This window comes from Hirsutella rhossiliensis (genome assembly GCF_020360975.1).
Source record: "Hirsutella rhossiliensis strain HR02 chromosome Unknown scaffold00003, whole genome shotgun sequence".
Taxonomy (NCBI): domain Eukaryota; kingdom Fungi; phylum Ascomycota; class Sordariomycetes; order Hypocreales; family Ophiocordycipitaceae; genus Hirsutella; species Hirsutella rhossiliensis.
Window position 1 is genome coordinate 3,356,428 of NW_025408669.1, and position 22,073 is coordinate 3,378,500.

Consider the following 22,073-nt stretch of genomic DNA (forward strand, 5'->3'; position numbering starts at 1 on the left):
GCGCACCGTCTACGGAGTACTTACAGAAGGTACAGTACAGTAATTACAGTAGTGTAATTATCTACTGCACAGATAAAAAAGAAGCAAGGGTTGAAGCGCAGCAATCACTGCAGTCGCCCATTTGTCAGACCTACAGAGGTACTAAGGCAGGTACACCATCTCCTCTCAGAAACAAGCATTTGGGGACCCTTTGGCCGACCCCCAAAAAGAGCGCCACTGCCCCTCGGTGCCCCTCTATCTGTTCGTCATCCTCCTCGCCAAATCGCATAATAGTTCAGGTACCTTCTACCCCATCATATTCGATAGGCATTCATCGACGACGCGTCGCCAACATTTCTCCCCTCACCAACAGCTCCCAGATCCCCCCTCGAGACCATCCATCTCCTGCAACGCCTGTATTGGACACATCGCGCCCATCTCCTCTTCGCTCGGGCTCTGTTGTCCACCTCACGACTTGCCACCTCAACATTGCCTCTTGCTCGCTCTAAAGGCGCCTCGCGGTCCTCGAAGGCCCATCGCACCTCTCGTCATCCCGGCCCTGCAACTTTCCAAATCAACCAATGGGCGACTCAATGCCCGGGGCCGTTGACGACCAGGGCCAGGCTGCCCCAGGTCGTCTGCTGCTCCTCTCCAACCGCCTGCCCATCACAATCAAGCGCTCAGAAGATGCGAGCTACTCCTTCTCCATGTCTTCAGGCGGCCTTGTCACGGGCCTCAGCGGCCTCGGCAAGACAACCAGCTTTCAATGGTACGGCTGGCCTGGCCTCGAGGTCCCCGACAACGACGTCGAGGGCATGAAGAAGCGCCTCAGCGACGAGTACGGCGCCCACCCTGTCTTCATCGACGACGAACTCGCCGATAGACACTACAACGGCTTTTCCAGTACGCCAGCTTTACCTCGAGACTACATCTGCGCATGCTGACCCCTACTACAGACTCCATCCTGTGGCCCCTCTTCCACTACCATCCCGGCGAAATCACCTTTGACGAGTCTGCCTGGGCAGCGTACCAGGAAGTCAACCGCCTCTTCGCCAAGACCGTCATCAAGGATGTCCAAGACGGCGACTTGATCTGGGTCCATGATTACCATCTTATGCTGCTGCCTCAGATGTTACGCGAGGAGATTGGCGACTCCAAGAAGAACATCAAAATTGGCTTCTTCCTCCACACCCCCTTCCCTAGCAGTGAAATATACCGTATCCTGCCTGTCAGAGAACAGCTCCTCACGGGCCTCTTGGACTGCGACTTGATTGGCTTCCACACATACGACTACGCACGCCACTTCCTCAGCAGCTGCTCCCGCATTCTTGGCACTTCCACCACGCCCAATGGCGTCGATTGGAACGGGCGCTTCGTTACCGTCGGCGCCTTCCCCATCGGCATCGATCCGGAGAAGTTTGTCGACGGGCTCAAGAAACCCAAGGTTCAGGAACGCATTGCTGCTCTCAGCCGCAAGTTCGAAGGCGTCAAGCTCATAGTCGGCGTCGACCGCCTCGACTACATCAAGGGCGTCCCCCAGAAGCTGCACGCCCTCGAGGTCTTTTTGACGGAGCATCCCGAGTGGATTGGCAAAATCGTCCTCGTACAAGTCGCCGTTCCCTCGCGTCAAGACGTCGAGGAGTACCAAAACCTGCGCGCCGTCGTCAACGAGCTTGTCGGCCGCATCAACGGCAAATTCGGCACGATAGAGTTCATGCCCATCCACTTCCTCCACCAATCTGTTCCCTTTGAGGAGCTCACCGCCCTCTACGCCGTCTCCGACGTGTGCTTCGTGTCCTCGACACGCGATGGCATGAACCTCGTCTCGTACGAGTACATTGCCACGCAGCATGACAACCACGGCGTCATGATTCTTAGCGAATTCACCGGCGCGGCGCAGTCTCTCAACGGCAGCATCATCGTCAACCCGTGGAACACGGAGGAGCTGGCCAACGCGCTCCATGACGCCGTCACTATGAGTCCTGAGCAGCGCGCCATAAACTACAACAAGCTTGAGCGCTACGTCTTTAAGTACACCAGCGCGTGGTGGGGCGCCAGCTTCGTCGGCGAGATGACGCGCCTCAGCAACGAGAGCTCGCGGCCCAAGGCCCTACGCAACGTGTCTGGCGCCGTGATTGGAGGGGGCCAGACGTTGGAGAAAGCCACCGAAGCGGCGGAGAAGCCTGTTGTTGGCGGCAAAGACAAGGTTGGCGTGGATGGAGCAATGACGCCCGAGAAGGCACTGTGACATGTTTTATGCCGAGGCACTGCTTTCTTGAGAACAGCGTTTTGCCATTGACCTCCCCTGTTATCCAAATTTTGCTCCCGCCAAGGTTGAGGCGAGAGCCGCCCCTACAACATTCTTGAGACCTGAAGAAGCCGGGGCAGGTGTTCTCGGGGCTGAGCAAATGGTTTCCCCTTACAGATGGAGCATGAGGAGCTATCAGATTTACGGTCATTTACTCGACCATGCCCCGTCGCCCTGAACGCCTCACGGCGCGGGTGACGTTGGCTGTCCTCGCTGTAGACTTTTCTTTTCTTCTTTCTATTCACCGTGTATCTAGACTACCCAATGACCTTGCCGCTAGTAATCCAGGCCAGGCAGCAGCTTTCTCGCAGGTGTGCAACGTCATCATGCGCGACTATCAAGGACCCTTCATGAAGTGAGAGAGGGGGTGGGGATACGACCGGACCCAGGGATTGGGCAGGGACCCAACGGGTTAGGCCATGGACAGAACGCGTTTGACCAGGATGAATGGCAACGAGAACCCAGAACACACTGTGCGGTGGTAGATGAGGCATGCCAAAGTGTCGAATGCAAGGGCACCAAAAACCACGAAAAGGTAAATGAAGATAAAAGACGATAAACGCTGAAACAAGTCCACACAGGCGAAACGAATGGGCCGTCAAGATATCTTGTTCTTGCGCCAACCGCTCATCGGCCCGTTCCATGGTATCAAAGAGCCTGCGCCCCGGTCATCTCTGCCTCTCCACCCCCGACTGCTCAGTAGGGAGAGTTCACGATATCGTCCTTGCCGAGCTTGTACCTCCCGCTGTCCAGGTTTCCGACCCGCGCCGAGCTTCTTCGCCCACCACTCAGCCGGACATTGCCAATGATGCTCTCGCGCGTGGGTTTCCGCAGGCTCTGCTTGGCCACCATGTTGACCTCGTTGGGCAGCGCGACGATGACGTTCTTGTCCGATCCGAACTTAAAGTCGTCGGCCTTGACCACATCCTCGTAGCGCTTGATGCGGTAGGCACTCTTCATGCCGCGGAGCACGCGCTTGAGGTTCCACTCGATGATGTAGGGGCCCGTGGCGGTGATGATGCTCGTTTCTTCCGTGCCCTCGCCCGTGTTGAACTTGGCGGGGGTGAAGGAAACGGGCTTGCCCGTCTCGTGGTAAAACTGAGCGACGTGCTCCGGCGTGAGGGCGAGGCGGCGTGGCTGGGGCTTGGAGTCGGCAGCAAAGGGCTTTTCAAAGCCGAGCTTGCCCTCATTTTTGCCGCCCTTTTGCTGGGCATCCACGAGCAAGAGATAATTCTTGGTGGTGCCCAGAATCCATCGACCGTCGGCCGACACGTCCATGCCGGAAATGGGATCGCCCAGGGCGGGCAGCTGAGACTTGGCACGGATACCGAGCCGATCAAAGAGGCGGATATCGCCCTTGTTGCTCGCCACGGCGATGTAGCCATTCTCCGTCGTGGCGAGGGCCGAGAAGTCATTCTTGGACGCGTACTGCTTCATATCCGCGTCGACGAGCTTGTTGCCCGAGAGGCGTGGGTCGATGCGGTACAGCGCATTGTTGGAGACTCCGAGGAACGTCTGCTCCGAAGTCATCGGCGCAAACTTGTTCTCGGGGGCAAAGGTGACGACAGGGATGTCGTCATGGACGTTCCACTCGTCGACAACCTTGCCGTATTCGAGGTCCATGCGATACAGCTTGTTGGGGTCGGTGTTGTTCTGCAGGATGAGATCTCGATCCTCGCTGTGCAGCATGACCTTTTTCGGGCTCATGAGCTTTCCATTTGGCGTTGTCACCTTGGAGATATTGGTGGAAAACCTGAGACGGTTGTCGGGCGTGTGAGAAAAGACACCAATCTTGGATCCGCGGACGACAAAGGAACGATCGTGCTTGTAGCCGACGGCAAGTTGCGAGTTGACCTCGCCGCCTTCCTTCTCTTCGTCGGCCGCGTCGTCGTCTTCCGAGTCGTATGATTCGCTGCGAATGCTCTCGTCGGCCTCATCATGGTCATCCTGATCGTCTTCCTCCTGCTCGTCGTCTTCCTTAAGGGGCGCATCGTCCATGTGGAGATCTCCGAACGCGTCGAGGACATACTCGCGCTCCTTTTGCTGAATCTTGGCCCACTTTGTCTCATTCAACTTCTCCCAAATGGCCTGCATGATGGCCTGCTGAAACCTTTCCAGCGTCGACTGATCCTTGAAGCGCAGCAGCCATGATCTCGCCGTGCCGTCGTCGCTGAAATGGTTGAAGACAAAAGAGAGATACTCAAAGTCGAAAACCGGGTTGAACTCTGCAACAACCGGCGTCCCTAGCCAAGACCTTTCCTTGCCGTCAATCTGCAGCCAGTATTCCCATTTCCCGACCTCAGAGACGGTTGTAATGACGCTGTCGTCGATCATGACAAAGTGGCCTGGCTGAGGATCGAAGAGATGCAGCTCCGCCGTGACGGTAGCGTAAATGTCGATGGGCTCTGGAGCGGGGCTTGGCTCTGTCGGGTGGGAAGCCTCCTCCGGCTTCGATGACTGCACAAGGGCGGAGGAGGGCTCCCGCCTGGCGGAGGAGTTTGCCGCGTTCTTCTGCTTAAACATGTCGTCGATGGAGTCGATGGATCGGGCCAGCGTGGGGCTGTGGAGGGGGCTCGCGGGTGGAATGGGGGACTCCTCGTGAAACTCAAACTGCTGTAGGTCCTCGTCGGATGCCGTGGTATGTGGCTTGCGGTACTTGCGCTCGTACTGGCACTCCCGGGCAGCTGCGACAAACTGCTCGACCTGGGCAGACGAAACCTGACTGTCGCAAACAAATTCGTAGAGGTCGCCGGTGTCTCCGCTCAGGTCTCTCCAAGCCAGAACCTTTTCGCCGCCTTCTCGGATGTCGACCCTGAAATGCAGCGCCTCGTCGAGCAGAAACGTCTTCTCGTCGCGTTCGGCGGCAAGGGCGTCGAGTTCGGCGTCGTCGCCCTCTTCCTCGGCGAGAAGCTCAGCCTCGCCCTCTTCAAAGACACGCTGGGCGACGAGCTGGTAGTGAAAGTCTTGATTGGTGCGACGGATGCGAATGGCCGAGTCCTTGAAGATGAGCTCCGAGTATCCCTTGGGGGAGAGGGGCCGGACGAGGTATAGCTGGCCCTGAGGCAGGTCGATGAGAGATTCTTGGGTGCTCGAGCCAAAAATCAGCTTGCCAACTGCGAGGGCCGACTCGCTGGTTAGCTGACGTCGGTCTCCCGGGCAACAGCGCTGACGGGGACGGTGGCACAAGGACGAACGAACACGCTAGGACGAGGGCAGGAAGAAGGGGCGGTGGGGAGGGGCAGCGATGGTAGTTGTGGAAGAAGAAGCTTCTCAAAGAGTACCAGGGCAAGATGGAATTAAAAGGTGGGCGTACCGTTCCGCAGCACAAACATGCTGGCGCCCGGCCTGGCACAGGCGGACCTGCCCTTGGGTCTATGGGTTGGTTAAATGCAGGACAGCGGTGCCGACAGGCGGCGCGGAGACATGAAACTTGAGGGGAAGAGATTTGGATTCGGACGGTGAAGATGGTGAAGAGGAATGTTTCTCCCGCACTCGCTGATGGTGGAATCACGCAGCCTTGGCCATGAGCGTCGACGGCCTGTACGTCATGAGCGAGGTGTGACTGTGGCTGTTGGGTGCGATGACGATTAGCGTCTTCTATGAGCAAACAAGGATGGCCAGATCTGCCTTGCGTTGAGAGGTTGATGGATGGATGGCGATGGAGGGGTAATTAACACTTGGCGGCGCCCAAGACGGCCCTCGTGGCGGTGCCAGCATCAGCGCCACACCACCGCCGCCACACTTTCTCGGGGTAAACAATCTCCGATGGGCCGAACGCCTGGACTTGTCTCCTCTCCGGCTCTGTCAACAGCGAGTTTTGCCTGTGACAATTGCACCATTCACGCAATGCGCATTGTAATCGTCAAGCGCCCGAGGGTACGTTTAGACATGCCCGATTTTCGAATATCCGCCAGGTCGCTGCTCCCACTCGGCTGTTCCCGTCCCACGCCCGCCCGCCATGACTCAAATCTCCATTCTCCCCCTGTCCATCAGTTGTCACCAATCTTCGTTCCACGACTGCTACACTTGGATGACTTATCAAGAGTCGGGCAAAGATGGTCAACGAAAGACGCACTGATATACTGAAGGAGTGTCTCGACGACCCTCATGTACCGTCGAACCTGTACCTCACAGCTTCAATCGTCTACAATACAGAAAAAGAGCCTTGCGTTTCGGACAAGCCGCCATGGCCGCCTTGAAGCTCCAGTCTCATACTCAGCCCCGCGTCAAAGAACTCCGTGCATTTATATGCCTGTGTGCTCTGATATCCCAGTCGAATTACGGACCTTTCCATTTCCTCGTCGGCGCCGTCTTCATCCTCACCCTGCCGTCCATGTCTAGGATCCGAAGGCACCTGCTAGCCGTCGCTGTCGCCGCCAACCGGCCCTTACACGGCCCGAGATGCCTTCGGACACCAGCAACCAGCTGCCTCCCCTTCGGTTTCCGCCCCGTGTCCTGCGCATCTCCATCCTCGCATTGCTCATAAACTGTGCAATTTACTTCTTTTGCCGGGGCATCGAGGTAAGAATGGCGAGCATATTAACGCATGCCGATTTGCAAACCCTCTCCATGGAGGTTGCCGGCAACAGCACCCTCGGCTTCAGTTCCATCCAGTTCATCAACATACGGAGCCGGTACGACCGCCTCGATGCCGTCTCCCTGCAAATCCATCTCTCCGGCTTGGACATTACCGAGTCTCTAGGCGTCAAGGCGGCCGACATTCAGGATATTGGCATGCCACCGACTCACATGCCGGGGTATGTAAGAGAAAAGGAAAAGGGATGCTTTCGGGCCCACGCCAACGTGAGTAGACCCTACACATCATGCGAGTGGACTGCCCACCTATCCCATGTATTAAGTAAATTATCCTGCAGATCTGGTCCGCGAGGCTGAGGAAGAACCTGCCCGCGGCCCTTATTGTCGAGTCTGATGCAACCTGGGACGTGAATGTCCGCGACATCATGGCCAGCTTCAACCAGCACTTTATACCCTTCCTGCGGCAGACAGGCTCGAATTCCCTCCGTAGCGCGGAACGAGAAACAAGGCTTCGCGGGAAGGAGCAGAAGAAGGGCATAGAGTACGACCCTAAAGACCCATGGCTCAGTCAGCACTGGGACGTCCTCTCCCTCGGCCACTGCTTCGAGCTGCCACAGGATAATGACGTCTATCTCGCCTTTCCAGACGCTCACGTCCCCCCGGCATGGACTACTGGGGTCTTGGCTTGGGCCACGAGAGAGTGGTGCGAAAATCGGGGGGGCTGGCATGCTTGACGGGTTACGCTGCCAGCCAAACTGGCGCGGCGAAGCTCCTGCTGAGATCGGCGGTTAATCTTGACGACTCGGTGGACATGATTATGAGGCTCATGATCCTCGCCGGCGACCTTGTGGCCTACAGCACACCCCCCCCCCATCATGGCCCGGTGGCAGTATGCAGATGACATCGGCGTGGACCTGCGCGGTGCCAACAGTGACATCCGTGGAAAGGGGCAGGCAATCGACGAGGATGCGCAGATAGAGGGGTGGGATAATGTGTGGAAGTCCGGCAGCGCCTGGAGACCCAAGGCAGGCCATGCCGACATTGCTTTCCAGGAAATGGCACTTGCGGGAGCATGGAAGCGGATATTTGGGAATGCCTCTTGAAGTCTTCCATTGCGGAGGCGAGAGTAATACTACTGAGTTGATGGTACGGAGTAATTACCGAATTAGATGACGGCGACTCTGTCTTTTTCACGTGACTCGTGGCCCTATCTGGTGAATCTGCCAAACTTTGTTAGTCAGCCACGCATGCCTCTAAAGCACGCCAGTCGGGAAGCCATCTTCAGCTCTTCTTCCTCATTCACACACTCACCCATCCTCTGCTCTGCGTCTTTTGCCCCACGGCTTTTACTCCCTCTTTGATCGTGACGCGACTCACTATGACGACTCTACCACGCAGAGTCACTGAGCTCTTGACAAGATTTGAGGCCTCGGAGCTCCTCCTTATCGAGTGGGAGACCAGCTTATTGCAAAGCCTGGGCGTCCCCCTCGTATCGACTGGGGTCAGTCAATCTGGACAAAGTATCGCCTACTAAACCCTCGGCTAACAAGATAACCATCGAGAGCAGGACCTGTTTTTCCTTATCCCAGACAATCAGCTGCAGACAGCCCATGATATCGGCGCTAGATTAGGCTTCTGTCCCGCCGACAAGCAGCAGTTACCCCCCGTCTACCCATCTGAGTTTTCTGGCCGTGGCATTCGCTACATCATCGATGACTCTGACGACGAATCACGTAATCGCAGCCCTCGACTCCGAAGGCTTATGCTCTTGCCACTCACATGGGCCGGCATCGCCCGTCAAGAGCTGGCGCCTCTGGCAAGATCAGACACGCGACTACCATGTACTCTCTGCACGGTATCCTTTCCGGCCGCATGTGCTGCCCTGTTACGTCTTATAGCTCGCGAGAAGCGCGGAAGTTCGCCCCGTTCGGCCTTACTCGGCTATTTGACAGCCGCAATTGCGTATCGGCTTTTTGATATGAGCTACGAAGGGGATTATGTAGAGCTCCCGTCTAACGACGAGCCACTTTCGGACAAGGAGCTGGAGGAAATGGAAAAGGCGCTGGAGGAAATTAGAAGCTGGGTCTGGAGGAACGATGAGGAGTGGATGGGGGAGGCACTGCTTCAAGTCGTGGCAGGCAAGGCTCGATACGACGATCTGCCGCACAGCTGAGTGCAGATGCACCAAAGTCGTTTGGTGGGTTTGGCCTGGCCATTTCCACAGCAAGGCGTTCCTCCCGAATCGGTACTGCGAGCAACAGAGGCGTGCCAGAGCTGCCAGCTGCCTGGAGACGTACGTTCAAAGCGCAGGTGGGTGTGACTTCCCCACCTTGTCTGCCTCGTGGCTGTGCGCCGCGGCATCTCTCCTTCCTGCTCCTTCCGTGGGAGTCACAACAGCGAAGGTTCTTTTGACGGGCAAATTTGCCTTTCTTTTCCCTCCTACGCTTAACACCGACAAGCCAGACAATTCAACGCCGAGCGCCATTCCAAGCAGCTTTCGCCACCCTGCCGCCATTGTTCCTCAATATTCAGCACACGATGGCTCCCACGGAATCCATGCAGATGGCCGTAGAAGCCATGTCGGCCATTCTTGACAAACACGGCATTCATCACGCCGTCATCGGCGGCTTTGCCGTCCAGCTTCTTGGACACACGCGAGCGACCTCTGATATCGATTTCGAGATTGATGTCGGCAAAGTTTCGGAGCTGCGAGGCCGTGTTTCTCAGCTCCTGATTGAAAGCGATGCCAGATTTTCACTTGAGCACTTCAAACTTTTCTTCACCCCGTCCCAGCTCCCGCAGCTACGTGTCCCGATGGAAATGCTTCCCATCGGCGAGCTTGGGCTCCCCACCCAGCTCCAGGTGATTCGACCTGGCAACGGTGAGTCCTTCCGACTATTATCCTTGGCTGTTTAGGATATAAACGCTAACTTTCTTGTAGGACTCGTGCCAATTTTGCGACCAGGAATATTGATTCTGACGAAGATCAAACGATGCGCAACGCTGATCGACAGCACCCGCCCGAAATCCCTCACCAAGTTTCGCTTCGACGTGTCGGATATCGAATTCTTGCTGAAATGGCTCGTCAATAACGATGAGAAAGTAGACTTTGCCGGCTACCAGTCACGCGCGGTGCACAGATTGTACGCGGCTGCGGGGGAATTGCTCAAGCACTGGAAGGAGACAGGACAGGAGGAACTGGTGCAACTGATGGACTCGGTCCTTGAGGAAGATGATCGCGAGAAGATCAAGGTCGAGATCAAGGTCGAGTGATTAGTTGAGTTTGTGCAGCGCAGGGAGACGGCGGACCAATGTTTCGAGGCCAGTGGTGAGCGCGCAGTATATTCCCCGCGCCCACCTAGCAGACTGCAATAGAGCAAATAATGCCTTCAACAGCACGGCGATCTCTACGAGCCCGGCACAGCGATGCCACGAGCATACTAACGAGCCATACGCACGCCTTTCTCTGACTCTAACGACGAGGCTGACGGGTCACAACACCAGCCGGTCGACCTTATATTAGACGGAAATATCGTCGCGATGCCGTCATAACGGCCCTCGCAAGAACTCTCGTCGCAAGATGCAAAGCACGAATCGTTCGAACCGGCCGAGTGGGAGCGCATAGCAACGTAATGGGATAAGATAGAGGCAGACGCCTAAGAGGAAAGAAGAGGCATAGCAAGATTTATATATAGACGAACTCGCATAGAGACATACGCCTCGCAGAGCGGCTAGACCGCCGCCAGCGGCTCGGCAGGGCGGGCAGGGCTCAAATCGACGAAATAACGCATCTTCAAGCCTCGAGCCCAAATGCATAGAAATTATATAAGCAGCCTACGCCTGCCTTGGTGCCTGTAGGTGCGAATAGCTTCACTTTATGATGTGTGCAATGTGTGCGTTAGAATATGCGCACCTAATTATACGGTCTTGGCGCTGCGCCTTTACTAGCCATACTACCCCATTTAGTTTGTTTGCTGGCTGTTTGCTGGTTAAGACGACCCTAAAGTAAGTATTCCTTGCCACCGCTTCTTGTGTGGTATCTATACCTCTCGGCGTGGACCCCGAATAGCTGCATCAACGCCGCCGTTTTATATCCCTACCCCTGACACATCTTTCTCACGCATCCAGGGGTTTAGGGGTAATAAGTTATCCCGAGAGCATATACAGTTCTGACTTTCACATGCAATGCGCTTAATTAGATGACGTAATATTTATGGACCGGGCCGCTAGGGTCCTATAACACTAGTCAATATGCAAAGGGAAGACTCTAATAATTAACAGGTCTCTAATTAACACTTCATGCGCCTCACGACGACACCTTAGCTCTTCGGCCCACAACCGCTACTTTCGTGACTGCCTCACTGCTCATCGTTAGCTCGTTTCGCTTATCTTCCCAACGGCTCTTCAGCACCCATACTTTCCACACTTCTGGGGTGTGTCAGCCTAACATCGCCAAAGACGACTTCTCTAGGACCGCCATTCGCTGCCGGATACTTGCCGCACTGGCAGAGACAAAATCTGCTCGCAAGGTCCAGTCATCGACCCCTGACGAAGCAATTGCCGAATATAAGCGCCGTTACGGCAGAACCCCCCCGAAAGGTTTCGAAGAATGGGTGAAATTTGCCCTGAACCATGGATCTAAGATCATTGACGATTTTAACCAGATCAATCGAGATCTTGAACCCTACCGTACCCCAGAAGCTCGGCAAACTTTCCGAATTCTCAAGGAACAAGACGAAGTTTTTCCTCACGTCGCGAGTGTCACAATTCAGAATGGAACCATGTCCAAGTCTACGGGATATATATATGATCAAGGATGGGAAAGACTACTCGAACCGTTTGCCCACGCATTGCCCGACAGCCTCTTTTACTTGAGCACAATCGATGAACCGAGAGTACTCGGCTGTTCTGGTCCTCAGCCAACGACAATACAGTTTAAAGAACGTCCCGGAGAGTCAATCGAAGATTTGGTCATGGACTCATGTGCCGCAATCGCCCCGAAGTTGACCGACCACCTTGGCCAATACACCGACGTCTGTCAATCTTCTCATCCCGCAAACTTGCACGCCCTCATCGCAGCACCAAGTTCATTTTCATATACTCATTCGCTTGTCCCTATCCTCAGCTTCGGGCGCATGTCCGCTTTTAGGGACATTTTGATACCATGCCCGTGTTATTTGTCACACCCTGTCTTGGAGAAAGACCCAATGCCTTTCCTGGGGAAAGAAACTGCCCTATACTGGCGAGGGTCGTCGACGGGCGGCCAAGCAACTCGATTGAACTGGAGACATGGACATAGGGAGCGATTTGTTAGCTTCACTCAGTCGCTTCAGAATGCGGCCCAGGTGCTTGGTGCAAGCTCCTTCTTGGGGTTGAAAACTGACAAGTTAAACAAGGAGCAGATCAAGCTATTCCAGGAGGTATTCGACGTTCATATGGGAGCTTACATACAGTGTGTCGACGAGGCTTGCAGCGAAATGGAGCGAGTCCTAGGCCCTGCAGATCGTGAGCCAGAAGATACGACTTCGAACTATCGATATCTCTTCGACATTGACGGAAACAGCATGAGCACGAGGTTCTACCGTCTGCTGTCTAGGCAGGCGGTAGTCTTGAAGCAAACTTGGTTTCAAGAATGGCATGATGACCGCCTTATCCCTTGGGCCCACTATATTCCCGTCACCATGACCATGGAAGAGCTTCCCGCCTTGATTGATTTCCTCGTCAATGATCCGGAGGGGGAGGCTTTATCTGCCGAGATTGCTCTTGCTGGGTCTGCCCGGTCACGAGAAGTTCTACGAGAGATCGATATGTCTATTTATATCTACCGATTGCTACTGGAAATGGCGGAATTGTATGACCCGAAAAACGCTACCGATAGTGTCTGACGAGCGTCCTTGTTTAAGTAGCCTAGAGATGCTTATAGTAGTATTATTTCTTATCGTTAATTACTATAGCGTACTGCTATTTACACAACAGCATATTGCTGTTTGCACACTTGCTCTATTTTTAAGATACGTACTAACGCCAGCCCGCCCCGCCTACCGTAGGAACTCAACAAATCCGTCAGGTCTTGGCGGCGTGGGACAGGGGGGAGCGCAGGGATTAGCCCCGCAGCCAATTTGTATAGGGTACAGATCCACTCGTTCCAGCCCGAGCCAGCAAAGCTAGAAGGCAGCCCACACACAAACATACTAAATTTGAAGCTCTCGCGATGGCTATTGCCGCATTTATTGACGTTATTTGTAGGCGTTAATGACCGCGCTTATCCACAAGGCTACTAACGAGGTTGTAGATGTTACAGACGACTTTGCAGCCGCTGCCTGCTTTGAGGTCGGACAGGAATACCGACTTCAGTATAAGCAGCCCTCAAGCCTTGGTGTCAAATTGGGCATTTCCCTTACTAAAGAGGGCATCCATTACGGCTGGGTCAGGGAACGAAGTCGTCACGATGTTGAGACTGTCCTCCAGCAAGGAGGAAGCCCTTGGTGCCGTGTTGAGTGCCGCGGCAAGCGTTGGAGCAAATTTGATGCCCAGCTTGGTGTATATCGCGAGTGGCAAGAAGGGCAAGCATTCTTCTGGCTAGACTAAGATACTATTTTTACTAGGGATTTTAGTACTAAATTATAGAATCAGCATCGAGAAGTCGGGCAATTAAGACTGCCTTTTTCCCTATTGTTGAGAGCCCTCGAGCCCGTAGCAATGCCTTGAGCTCTAGGCAACGAAGCACAAGCAACCCAGTCTCACGATCTATTCGGTCTTCTGCCTCGTCGCCTTGTTTGACAATTTCCTCCTCGTCAAGCAGGCCCGAGACGCCTTCTTCGTCTTTGACGATGACGTCTCGAGCCTGCTCCCAGTTTGTAAAATCGATCGCGGCGGCAGGGATGTCTTTGACGCGGATTTCTATATCCTGCGTGCCGTCGGGCCTGATGCTGATGCCGCAGTTGAGAAACGCCTTCTGTACGAGCTCGGCCCGGCTCTCGAGGGTGCGGACGGCGCTGGCGACCACGAAGGTTGTCATGATGCGTTTTTCTCGTATAGACCACATCGTGAGACCGCGAGCCTCACGCTCGGAGACGTACTCGTCAGTAGCATCGCGAAGCCAGTCTTTAAGAGGTCTGTTGATAGCTGTATCGAGAGGCTGAAGAAGGCTCGTGCAGCCCGGCGGGATCAACGCGGTCACAACCTTGTGCTGACGTAGCTGATGAAGCACATCATCGGTCTTGTGAAAGAAGCCACATCCATCACAAGGAGGAAGTCATCATTGCGGCTGACGATAGGAAAGTTCGTCACGAATCCAGTCTTTGAATAGCTCCTCGTTGTTATAGGCAGTCTCGTTGAACTCAACAGTAACCTCTGGCGAGTAGAGATGCCCTTCGTCTTGCATGATCCTTCCAAACGGCGGCGGCCCCATGGAAGATCACCTTCGGCTTCAACCTCTGGATGCCGTCTGCAAAGATATACAGGATTAATGTAGCCTGCCTCTTATTCCACCCACTACGATCGCTCTTGCCATCGATAGTACGTGCCCCACGCTGCTCATATGTATAGCCGTCGAGGTATTCAAATGGGATAGGCGTTTCATCGAGGTTAAGGATACGGTGCTTCCCAAAGCGGCGTGTAGGCGAGTTGAGAATAGCGTCAAGGGCGACTTGAGGCTTGTGCCGGCGGCTGACGCGTCGTATGTAGCGGAGGAAGCTGTTGACGATCTCGATGTATTCTTCGGGCGCTTAGTCGCTTGTTTCGTCACTCTTCGACGTACGAGACCGTGCCTTCGTCGAAAGAGTCCCCACCAGCCGTTTGAGAAAGTAAAGATATTGTCTACCGCTGGGTTAAGGCTCTTGAAGATACTTCTAGCTTGTCTTTTGAACCAAGAGACTGTGACGATGGATTTATTAGCCCGGGCAGCGATGAACCGCTTGACAAGCTCCTCCTCGAGCTCTGGCCAGCGAGGGTGATATACCCTCTTTTTGGCCTCCTCAATAAAGCGTGGGTTGGAAGCCCAGCTGGATATTGTAGTCCGTGGGATCTTGAAGTGCCTTGCAACCTCACTAATTGTGGGCTCACGATAGCCTCGTTCGTTGGCGTGTGGCGACGATGGATCGAAGATTCGGTGATGCGTAAGGAACATCCTAACCTCATCTTTCTTGCGGTCTGAATAGCTTCGTTCAACGCGATTGATAGACTGACTGGCTCGAAAGACCCGCTTGCCGGGCTCTTTTGGCTTCGGGCCGGGCTTGAGGTTCCTGTCAAGCTCGCCAAGGGCGGCATCGCGAAAATAGCCTCAAAAAGACCTCTATGGAGCAGGAAAGTGTGTGTCAAGCTTTGCTGGCTCGGGCTGGAACGAGTGGATCTGTACCCTATACAAATTGGCTGCGGGGCTAATCCCTGCGCTCCCCCCTGTCCCACGCCGCCAAGACCTGACGGATTTGTTGAGTTCCTACGGTATTTATACCGCGCGCGCCTGGTAAGTACCCGTACCGCCTAAATGTCCGCGCCCGCGCCCGCCTATATAAACACACATGTACTAAATTTAAAGCTATTACTAACGCCGTGATCGATAAACTTAGCCGTAGCCCGCGGTCTCTCGCAGCGATATAAAAAGGATCGTTAGCCCGAGGAAATATAAGGGGAAGTAGATTAAGAGGAGGACGCGGCAGGAGGGGGGCGCCGCCGGCTTTATCAGAGCCGCCGGCTTCGTTAGGCGTTAGAGGGATCGTTGAGTCGGGGTTATGTGACCAAAAGTGCGTTGTGTGCGCGGGCGGGCGGCCGGGGGCGCAGGCGCGGGCGCGGGCATTTAGGCGGTACGGGTACTTGCCAGGCGCGCGCGGAATAAATAGGCGAGGCGGGCTGGCGTTATTAGTACGTATTTCAAAAATAGAGAGTGTGTGCAAATAGCAATATGCTATTGTGTAAACAGCAATACTTATTATTAATCTAGAGTTTCTAGGGGCATTCGGAGCTGCCTCGCCATATAGGTATTTGCGTTTCGAGAAGGCTCTGCATATTTCCACATGCAGCCCTTAAGTGGGATCGATGCGACCTAGCTAGGACAGCCGTCTCTCGAGGACCGTTTCAGGAGACTCAAACGCACCGGAAATAGGAGCGTATATAACCAAGATGCCATCTTCGTACGCAAGGGATTGCCAACTATACAACGACGCTGCTCGTCTATGACTCTTCCGGCTGTTGAGCAACGTGGCCGTTTGCGTACGGCCATGCCCCGACGGAAACATAGATGCGCAAGATTCGGCCGTGTCGACAAAAGTGCCTCGAATGAAGTCGCCGAGCACGAGCGATAATACCAGGCGTCGATATCACGTAAAGTGCCGACCGCAGTATCCTTTCATGCATGATGGGCCTATGCCGGTGCCGGGGAGGGGGTCGCGGGTTGCGCCAAGACAGGCCGTGATCTGCGGCCTTCGAAACTGAGGGCATCTCGAGTCGCTTCGACGGGCCGGGGAAGCAACCGTCATCTGTCACGCCAAATTCTAGTTTCGAATATCTATCAACGCGATTACAACTAGTCTCGTGTTCCTTGTTTTCTTGACCAAGATGGATAGGAAAAGTGCTAGGACACAAGGACTCGGTGGGGACTCAGGGGGGGGGGAGAACCGCTAGCGGGCAATAGTGAGCGCTCGCCGACGTTGCATGGACGCGTGCCTCCACATGTCCGTCCCTCGTCCCTCGCCGTCAGTGGCCATGGGGATGCGAGCAGCTGTCAGGAATTCCCCGAGCAACTATTCAGACTCTTACTGGCTTCCCATGTGGCCCCGGGTTGTACCCCCGTCTGATACGACTCCAAAACCCCCTTTTTGAAAATTGGATGGGGACATGTTGCCTCCATGATACTTCAAAATGCCGACTCAGGGGCACGACGCCATGTAATTGCTCAGACTTCCAGATATCGCTCGTTCGTGACGGCATCGTGCCGGGATCGCGTCGTCGCCGTCTTGTTTCTCGCCGGGTTTCATAATAATGGCAGCTTGTCAGGACAAGAAAGGGCCTATAATACGCGTTAGTAACACCTCTATCGGGGGTGCCCTCATTTTGCATGGTGTAGCGGTATTTTACCAGCTTGACACAGCAGTATTTAATGCGCTTGAGGGCGCTCACTTACACGGTCTTTGTTCTCTAGCCAGGCACCCTCCGTGATACCAGGTTCAGGGCTATTCTTTTCTTATTTCAAAGCCATCCTTGAGTCAAGATGAGGGAGCTTTGGGCCTTTTTGGTCCTGTCCATATGGAGTCTGCTCCTATGGAGCGACCACGGCTTCGCCAAACCAGTCAGCCAGATCCTGGCAGCCCGGCAAAACCGTCTATCACCCAGCCAAGAGGCAAGCCACTTCCCAACACCGGCCCTGCTCGAGCACGACAAGAGGTCACCAGGCGGTTTTGTCTCCAAGCTACCCGGTCTGGGAAGCGACGGCCCGAAATACGTGTTCCGAGGCGTCAGGGGCATGCCGCCAGCCGAAATCAAAAGGAGAGGCGGCCTGCTGCCCAACAACGGCAACCCACGGAGCCTGTCGTCCGACGCGTACAAGCTGGTCCACCACCTGCACGACGCCAAAAACGTCCACGGCAAGGACTCGGCCTACGTGTCGACGACGACGTCGTTTGAGGTGGCCGCCTGGTTCGCCCAGCCGGGCGGCTACGTCTACGTCATCAAGACGACGCCCAACATGGTGCCCGTCGAGTCCTCGGTCGTCCCCTACCCGCTCCGCTGGGAGAGGGAGTACTCGGCCCTGGGCGGCGTCGTGTTTGAGCAGATCGCCGAGTGCGTCCAGCTGCCGGCCAACATGAAGCCTGATTTCATCGACGTTGTCAAGGCCAAGGACGCGTCCAAGAACATGGACCAGTATCGAGACTTGGTCAAGCAGGGCGTGCTCAAATCCGAGAACAGCGAGCTTCAGTACGACAAGAAGAGGTTCGGCAAGATGTCTGCCAGCGCGGGGCAGCCGCAGCTGGCCGGCCACAAAGCCGGGGCTGCCGATTGGGACAAGGCCCCCTACGACAAGCTCGACAGGGACAAGCCGACGTGGGAGTACGCCCACGAGTTTATGGAATCTATCGGCGCGGGCCAGGGTTGGTCCGACAAGTTTCCGCTCTTCCAGAACCCGGAGCACGAGGCCAAGATAAAGGCGGATCAAAAGGCGAAGCAAGAGAGGCAGCAACAACAAGAGCAGCCAGCACTGAGCACATCAGAAGACGTCGCCCCCGTCGAACAAGAGTCCTCGACGGGCATGGGCCTCGGCGAGTTCCTATACGACATATCGCCCGCGAAGCCCTTTGGCGACCTAGTCGAAGCCATTCGAACCGACGAGCCCGTTTCGGCCGGGGAGTGGCTCGGGATCCTCGGCGACATCGGCCTCGAGGTGCTAGCCTGGACGCCGACGCCGGCCGCTGTCGGGGTCCGCGCGCTGAGGTTTGCCAGGACCGGATACAAGGCCTCGCAGGCCATCAAAAGGGGCGTGGATGTGGCCAGGTCGGCCACCAGGGTGGTCAAGGAGGCCCGCCGCATCTCGGCCCGCCTCGACGCCAAGCTGGAGACGGTCGAGGTCAAGGTCCCGACGTCACCGTCGACGCCGCCCGTCACGCAGCCCGTCGCCAGGATTGCCAAGATCGCCGACAAGGTCAAGGTGCCCAAGACGGCCGCGCCGGCGTCGGCCGAGGGCGCTTCGGGCTCGGGGCTCAGCCCCAAGAAAATGGACCAGCTGCTGGAAGAGCTCCAGAATCTCCACGTCCACGACGAGCCCATTGTGCCCGTCATGATGGAAGTCGTTAAGAATGCAGGCAAGAGGGTCAAGTTGCCTAAGCAGCCGGTGCCCATGCTTGCCGAGCGCAGCGCCCTGGGCTCAGCTGGCCAGTCTCTGGCCGACCGGCTGCAAGAGTGGGCGGCGACCAAGGAACGTGGTGAAAAGGCTCCCCTGAAACTCCTTCTCGACATTATCGAGGGAGTCAACAAGAAGCTGGGCGCTGGCGAGGGAGAGCAGGAATCCTTTCTAGACAACGACTTGCTCTGGGGCATGTTCGAAGCCAAGTTCAACAACATGACTCTGGAGGCAGAGCGAGAGCCCAGACACTCGGTTACCATGGTGGGATGATTCCGAGCCTTCGATTCGGCGGCAATATGAAATGACTGTACATGCGATCAATGAATGGAGTACTGTGAGCAGACGGCGTGCTATGGGAAGCTAGCACATGCCGTCAGGATTCGACGAGGAGGAAACGACGAGGTGCACCGCAGTCGACGGCATCGGACGACAGAACTTCAGACACTGGTTCGAGGCCGGCATCGGCGAGTATGATAGAAGATGGAGCCTCGCTTAAAGCGAGAGAGTCGAGACACGAGACTCTTATCTTCTGATGGCAGGCGAGGGATTTGAAAAGGTGTCGCCAGCATCGGGTGCCTCTCATCTCCGGGGATAATTTATGTACATACCTTTTTCAACAAGCCAAGCCCAAGCAACATTGACGTCGCATATCAGCTGTGCGGCTGAACGTTCACGGCCGTCAATTTAAGCTTGCTCTTATCGGCTTGAAAATCCGGCCCACAGCGGCATGGTAGGCTCTCCCGGACCAGAGTCAAAGAGCAACTCCATCGGATGCTCGGTCTTTTGCTCAAGAGTGGCGGGCTTCCAGCATATCCCTGTCTCGACAAGATGATCAAGGCGTCCTGTTCCAATGTCCCCAGTATTCAAAGCACGCCAAAAAGCTCCCCTGAGTGCCCAACAAGCCGCACAGATCCAAAATCCCACAGTATGAAAGAAACGAAAAGAAAAGGCCATGCTCTTTCAGTTAGTCAGAGCTCGTCCTGCCCCACGATATTCATATTCATCCCCATCTCGCTCTCAACTCTCTCAAAGAAATCCTCCCTCAGCACCCGTCCCCGCCCTTCGTCGGCCCGGAGCCAGCCCCCTCGCGACATGCCCGCAAACTGATCCGCCATGAGCCTCGCCACGTTCATGCCCATCAGCGCGTTCGTCTCCATGGTCGAGATGAAGCTCTCCATGCCGGACGTGTAGTAGAGACCCCTGCCCACGATGGGGTCTTGGAACGTCACACGCGGCAGCTCGATGGGATACGAATGGAACCAGTGCGGATAGTACCACGAGATGGTCTGCGCCGCAGAGCCGGATGCCTCATCGGGCGCGGCGACAAAGGTGCTCGGGACGTCGGCGCCCAGGATGTCGGCTAGGAACTCCGGAGTCACGGCGGCGGCGGAGAATATCTTGTAGACAAACTCGGTCTGTTGCGTCTTGGGGTTCCTGACCTTCATCAAGGTGCTGATGGAATAAAAGCCCGTCTTGCCGACGCCCTCGGCACCCTGCTTGGGCTTTTCCTCCTTGCTGAGCGTCGTGTACACGTTGCTCGGAGCCCGGCTACCAGCTGGCAGGTTAAAAAACCCGGGACGAAGTTTGTGCGGCGACGTGAAAAGCGTAACGTGGAGCTTTGTGTAGGGTATCGTGTCAATCTTTTGCTTCATGACACCCTCGTCGGCCTTGATGCCACTAAATTGCCACGGCGACGCGACGACGACATTGTCAAAGGCGATGGGAGACTTCTCTGATCTATCCGACGTTGCCTGCGAGTCTCTCGTCGATATCAGGAATTTCCGAGGCGCACCGGGCTTCATGCCGCCCTTTTCGAATGAGATGGAGGTGACGGACGTGTTGCGGTAAAGCGCAGCTCCACTGCTCTGCACCATGTTTTCAAAGATTTGCCAGTTTCCGCCACGCACGGAAACAGCCCCATCGGTGGAAAATGAAACCATCGCTTCCAGGCCATGGATGTAGGCCAGGTTGGAGGCGTAGTTGACCCGCGTGGCAGGCTGCATGATTTCGCGAGCAAAGTTGGGGCCAATCTGGTCTCCAAGGTCAGCACTCGGGTCCCAAGCTCCAGTTCTCTCCTATCCCTCCTCGAATAAGAGGAGAAGGGCAAACAAGGATGGCCCACCTTGTTCTCGGCAAGCAACTGCTCTCCCGTCACGGAGGTGACCTTTTCCAGGCCCAACTCAAAGACGCGCCGCGTCAAGGATCGAAATGGAAAATAAGGCTCGTCGTAGAGATTCAGAAAGATGCCGACGACACGCTTGACGAGCTTCAGGGCCCTGTAGGGGGCCAGCCCGTAGCGCCACCACAGCTTGCCGGCCTCCATCCACCAGGAGGTGCCAGCGACGGATTCGTAGACAATGCGATCACCGTCCCAGATGGCGGTGATGTCGCCGTCGTCCGACATGGCCATTTCGGTGAGGGGCAGGTTGAAGTTCTTTGTTGCGTTGTAGAGGATGTGGTTGATGGTGACGAAGATGGACGCGCCCAGCTCCACCGGATGGGCGGCATCGTCATAGAGATTGACCGTCAGGGTGCGGCCCCCGACGCGGTCCGTCTTTTCAAAGATGGTGATGTTGACGGCCAGGCCCTCGTCCTGAGCGTACTTTTGGAGGTGGTACGCGGCTGATGAGCCAGCAGCCCCGGCTCCTGCAAACGGCATTAGCCAAGGTTCATCATCTCGTTCTTGCGCCTCATTGCAAATGCCATTCATGCAACGAGAACAGGCCGGGATGAAGACAAAGGATAGACCGCCAAGGGAAAACACGGGGAAGACGTGGCCAATAAAGCGGTTCTTTACCTATAATGGCCACGTTCTTGACATTGTCTCCAGCTCCTCCCACGCCACGGCCAACAACTGCCGCCCCACCGGTTAGCAGCACCAGCAGCAGGCCCAGATCCAGCCGCATGTCGCGGACCTTCGGCAGCACTCGAGCTGAAATGCGCGACAGTCAAAGAGGCAGGAGAGGTCAAAGGGAAGTGCAGCGGCCGGCGGGATTTGCTCTTGTGGCTCGTCAGTTGAAGCTGCTTGAGATGCTTCATGTTCCTTCCTTGTTTGTGGTCCCGCTTTATTTCAGAAGGCCATGTACAGACAGTACAGCTACGCTCACGTGATGCAACCTCACCTGGATTAATCATTCATGCCCGACGTTCAACAACAAACTACAAGTGCGCATATCACTCGATGACGGCACTCGCCACTCGCCACTCTGGGGCACTGTCGGATGTATCCATCGAGATGGTGTTTTTTATGCGCCGTCTAGTCGATACACTCTACGTTTCCACATGCCCGGCCCAAGGAAGCCATGCTTTCTGCTCGACCGGCAGAACCGGAGCACACTGTCTGATGTCATCTCTCTTGCCCCTCGGTGCCCAGCTTGCTAGCAAAATTGGCATTATTCCGGCTTCGGCTACTAAGTGTGC

General features: G+C 55.6%; 8 protein-coding genes across 8 annotated transcripts; 5 read left to right on the forward strand and 3 right to left on the reverse strand.

Annotated features, from left to right (window-relative positions):
* Positions 1–560: 560 nt before the first annotated feature.
* HRG_03421 (glycosyltransferase family 20 domain-containing protein) lies at positions 561–2,227 on the forward strand (the record flags this gene model as incomplete). Its single annotated transcript, XM_044861892.1, has 2 exons — positions 561–882; positions 936–2,227. 2 exons carry the CDS (start codon positions 561–563, stop codon positions 2,225–2,227), a joined length of 1,614 nt encoding a protein of 537 aa, XP_044722918.1.
* Positions 2,228–2,983: 756 nt separating this feature from the next.
* On the reverse strand, positions 2,984–5,619 carry HRG_03422 (VID27 cytoplasmic protein; the record flags this gene model as incomplete). Its single annotated transcript, XM_044861893.1, has 2 exons — positions 2,984–5,400; positions 5,601–5,619. 2 exons carry the CDS (start codon positions 5,617–5,619, stop codon positions 2,984–2,986), a joined length of 2,436 nt encoding a protein of 811 aa, XP_044722919.1.
* A 1,237-nt stretch (positions 5,620–6,856) lies between these two features.
* Positions 6,857–8,996, forward strand: HRG_03423 (Glycosyl transferase, family 25; the record flags this gene model as incomplete). The annotated part of the gene is made up of 8 exons (XM_044861894.1): positions 6,857–7,090; positions 7,162–7,265; positions 7,314–7,526; positions 7,574–7,712; positions 7,777–7,805; positions 8,222–8,324; positions 8,391–8,556; positions 8,776–8,996. 8 exons carry the CDS (start codon positions 6,857–6,859, stop codon positions 8,994–8,996), a joined length of 1,209 nt encoding a protein of 402 aa, XP_044722920.1.
* Positions 8,997–9,361: 365 nt separating this feature from the next.
* HRG_03424 (uncharacterized protein) lies at positions 9,362–10,096 on the forward strand (the record flags this gene model as incomplete). Its single annotated transcript, XM_044861895.1, has 2 exons — positions 9,362–9,704; positions 9,765–10,096. 2 exons carry the CDS (start codon positions 9,362–9,364, stop codon positions 10,094–10,096), a joined length of 675 nt encoding a protein of 224 aa, XP_044722921.1.
* Positions 10,097–12,030: 1,934 nt separating this feature from the next.
* On the forward strand, positions 12,031–12,708 carry HRG_03425 (glycosyl transferase family 90 domain-containing protein; the record flags this gene model as incomplete). Its single annotated transcript, XM_044861896.1, has 1 exon — positions 12,031–12,708. The coding sequence occupies one exon, from the start codon at positions 12,031–12,033 to the stop codon at positions 12,706–12,708; it is 678 nt and encodes a 225-aa protein (XP_044722922.1).
* Positions 12,709–13,439: 731 nt separating this feature from the next.
* On the reverse strand, positions 13,440–14,951 carry HRG_03426 (SAP domain-containing protein; the record flags this gene model as incomplete). The annotated part of the gene is made up of 3 exons (XM_044861897.1): positions 13,440–14,021; positions 14,245–14,549; positions 14,588–14,951. The coding sequence occupies 3 exons, from the start codon at positions 14,949–14,951 to the stop codon at positions 13,440–13,442; spliced, it is 1,251 nt and encodes a 416-aa protein (XP_044722923.1).
* Positions 14,952–17,027: 2,076 nt separating this feature from the next.
* On the forward strand, positions 17,028–18,923 carry HRG_03427 (heat-labile enterotoxin alpha chain domain-containing protein; the record flags this gene model as incomplete). Its single annotated transcript, XM_044861898.1, has 1 exon — positions 17,028–18,923. One exon carries the CDS (start codon positions 17,028–17,030, stop codon positions 18,921–18,923), a length of 1,896 nt encoding a protein of 631 aa, XP_044722924.1.
* Positions 18,924–19,621: 698 nt separating this feature from the next.
* HRG_03428 (prenylcysteine lyase domain-containing protein) lies at positions 19,622–21,559 on the reverse strand (the record flags this gene model as incomplete). The annotated part of the gene is made up of 3 exons (XM_044861899.1): positions 19,622–20,683; positions 20,776–21,299; positions 21,451–21,559. The coding sequence occupies 3 exons, from the start codon at positions 21,557–21,559 to the stop codon at positions 19,622–19,624; spliced, it is 1,695 nt and encodes a 564-aa protein (XP_044722925.1).
* Between the last annotated feature and the right edge of the window lie 514 nt (positions 21,560–22,073).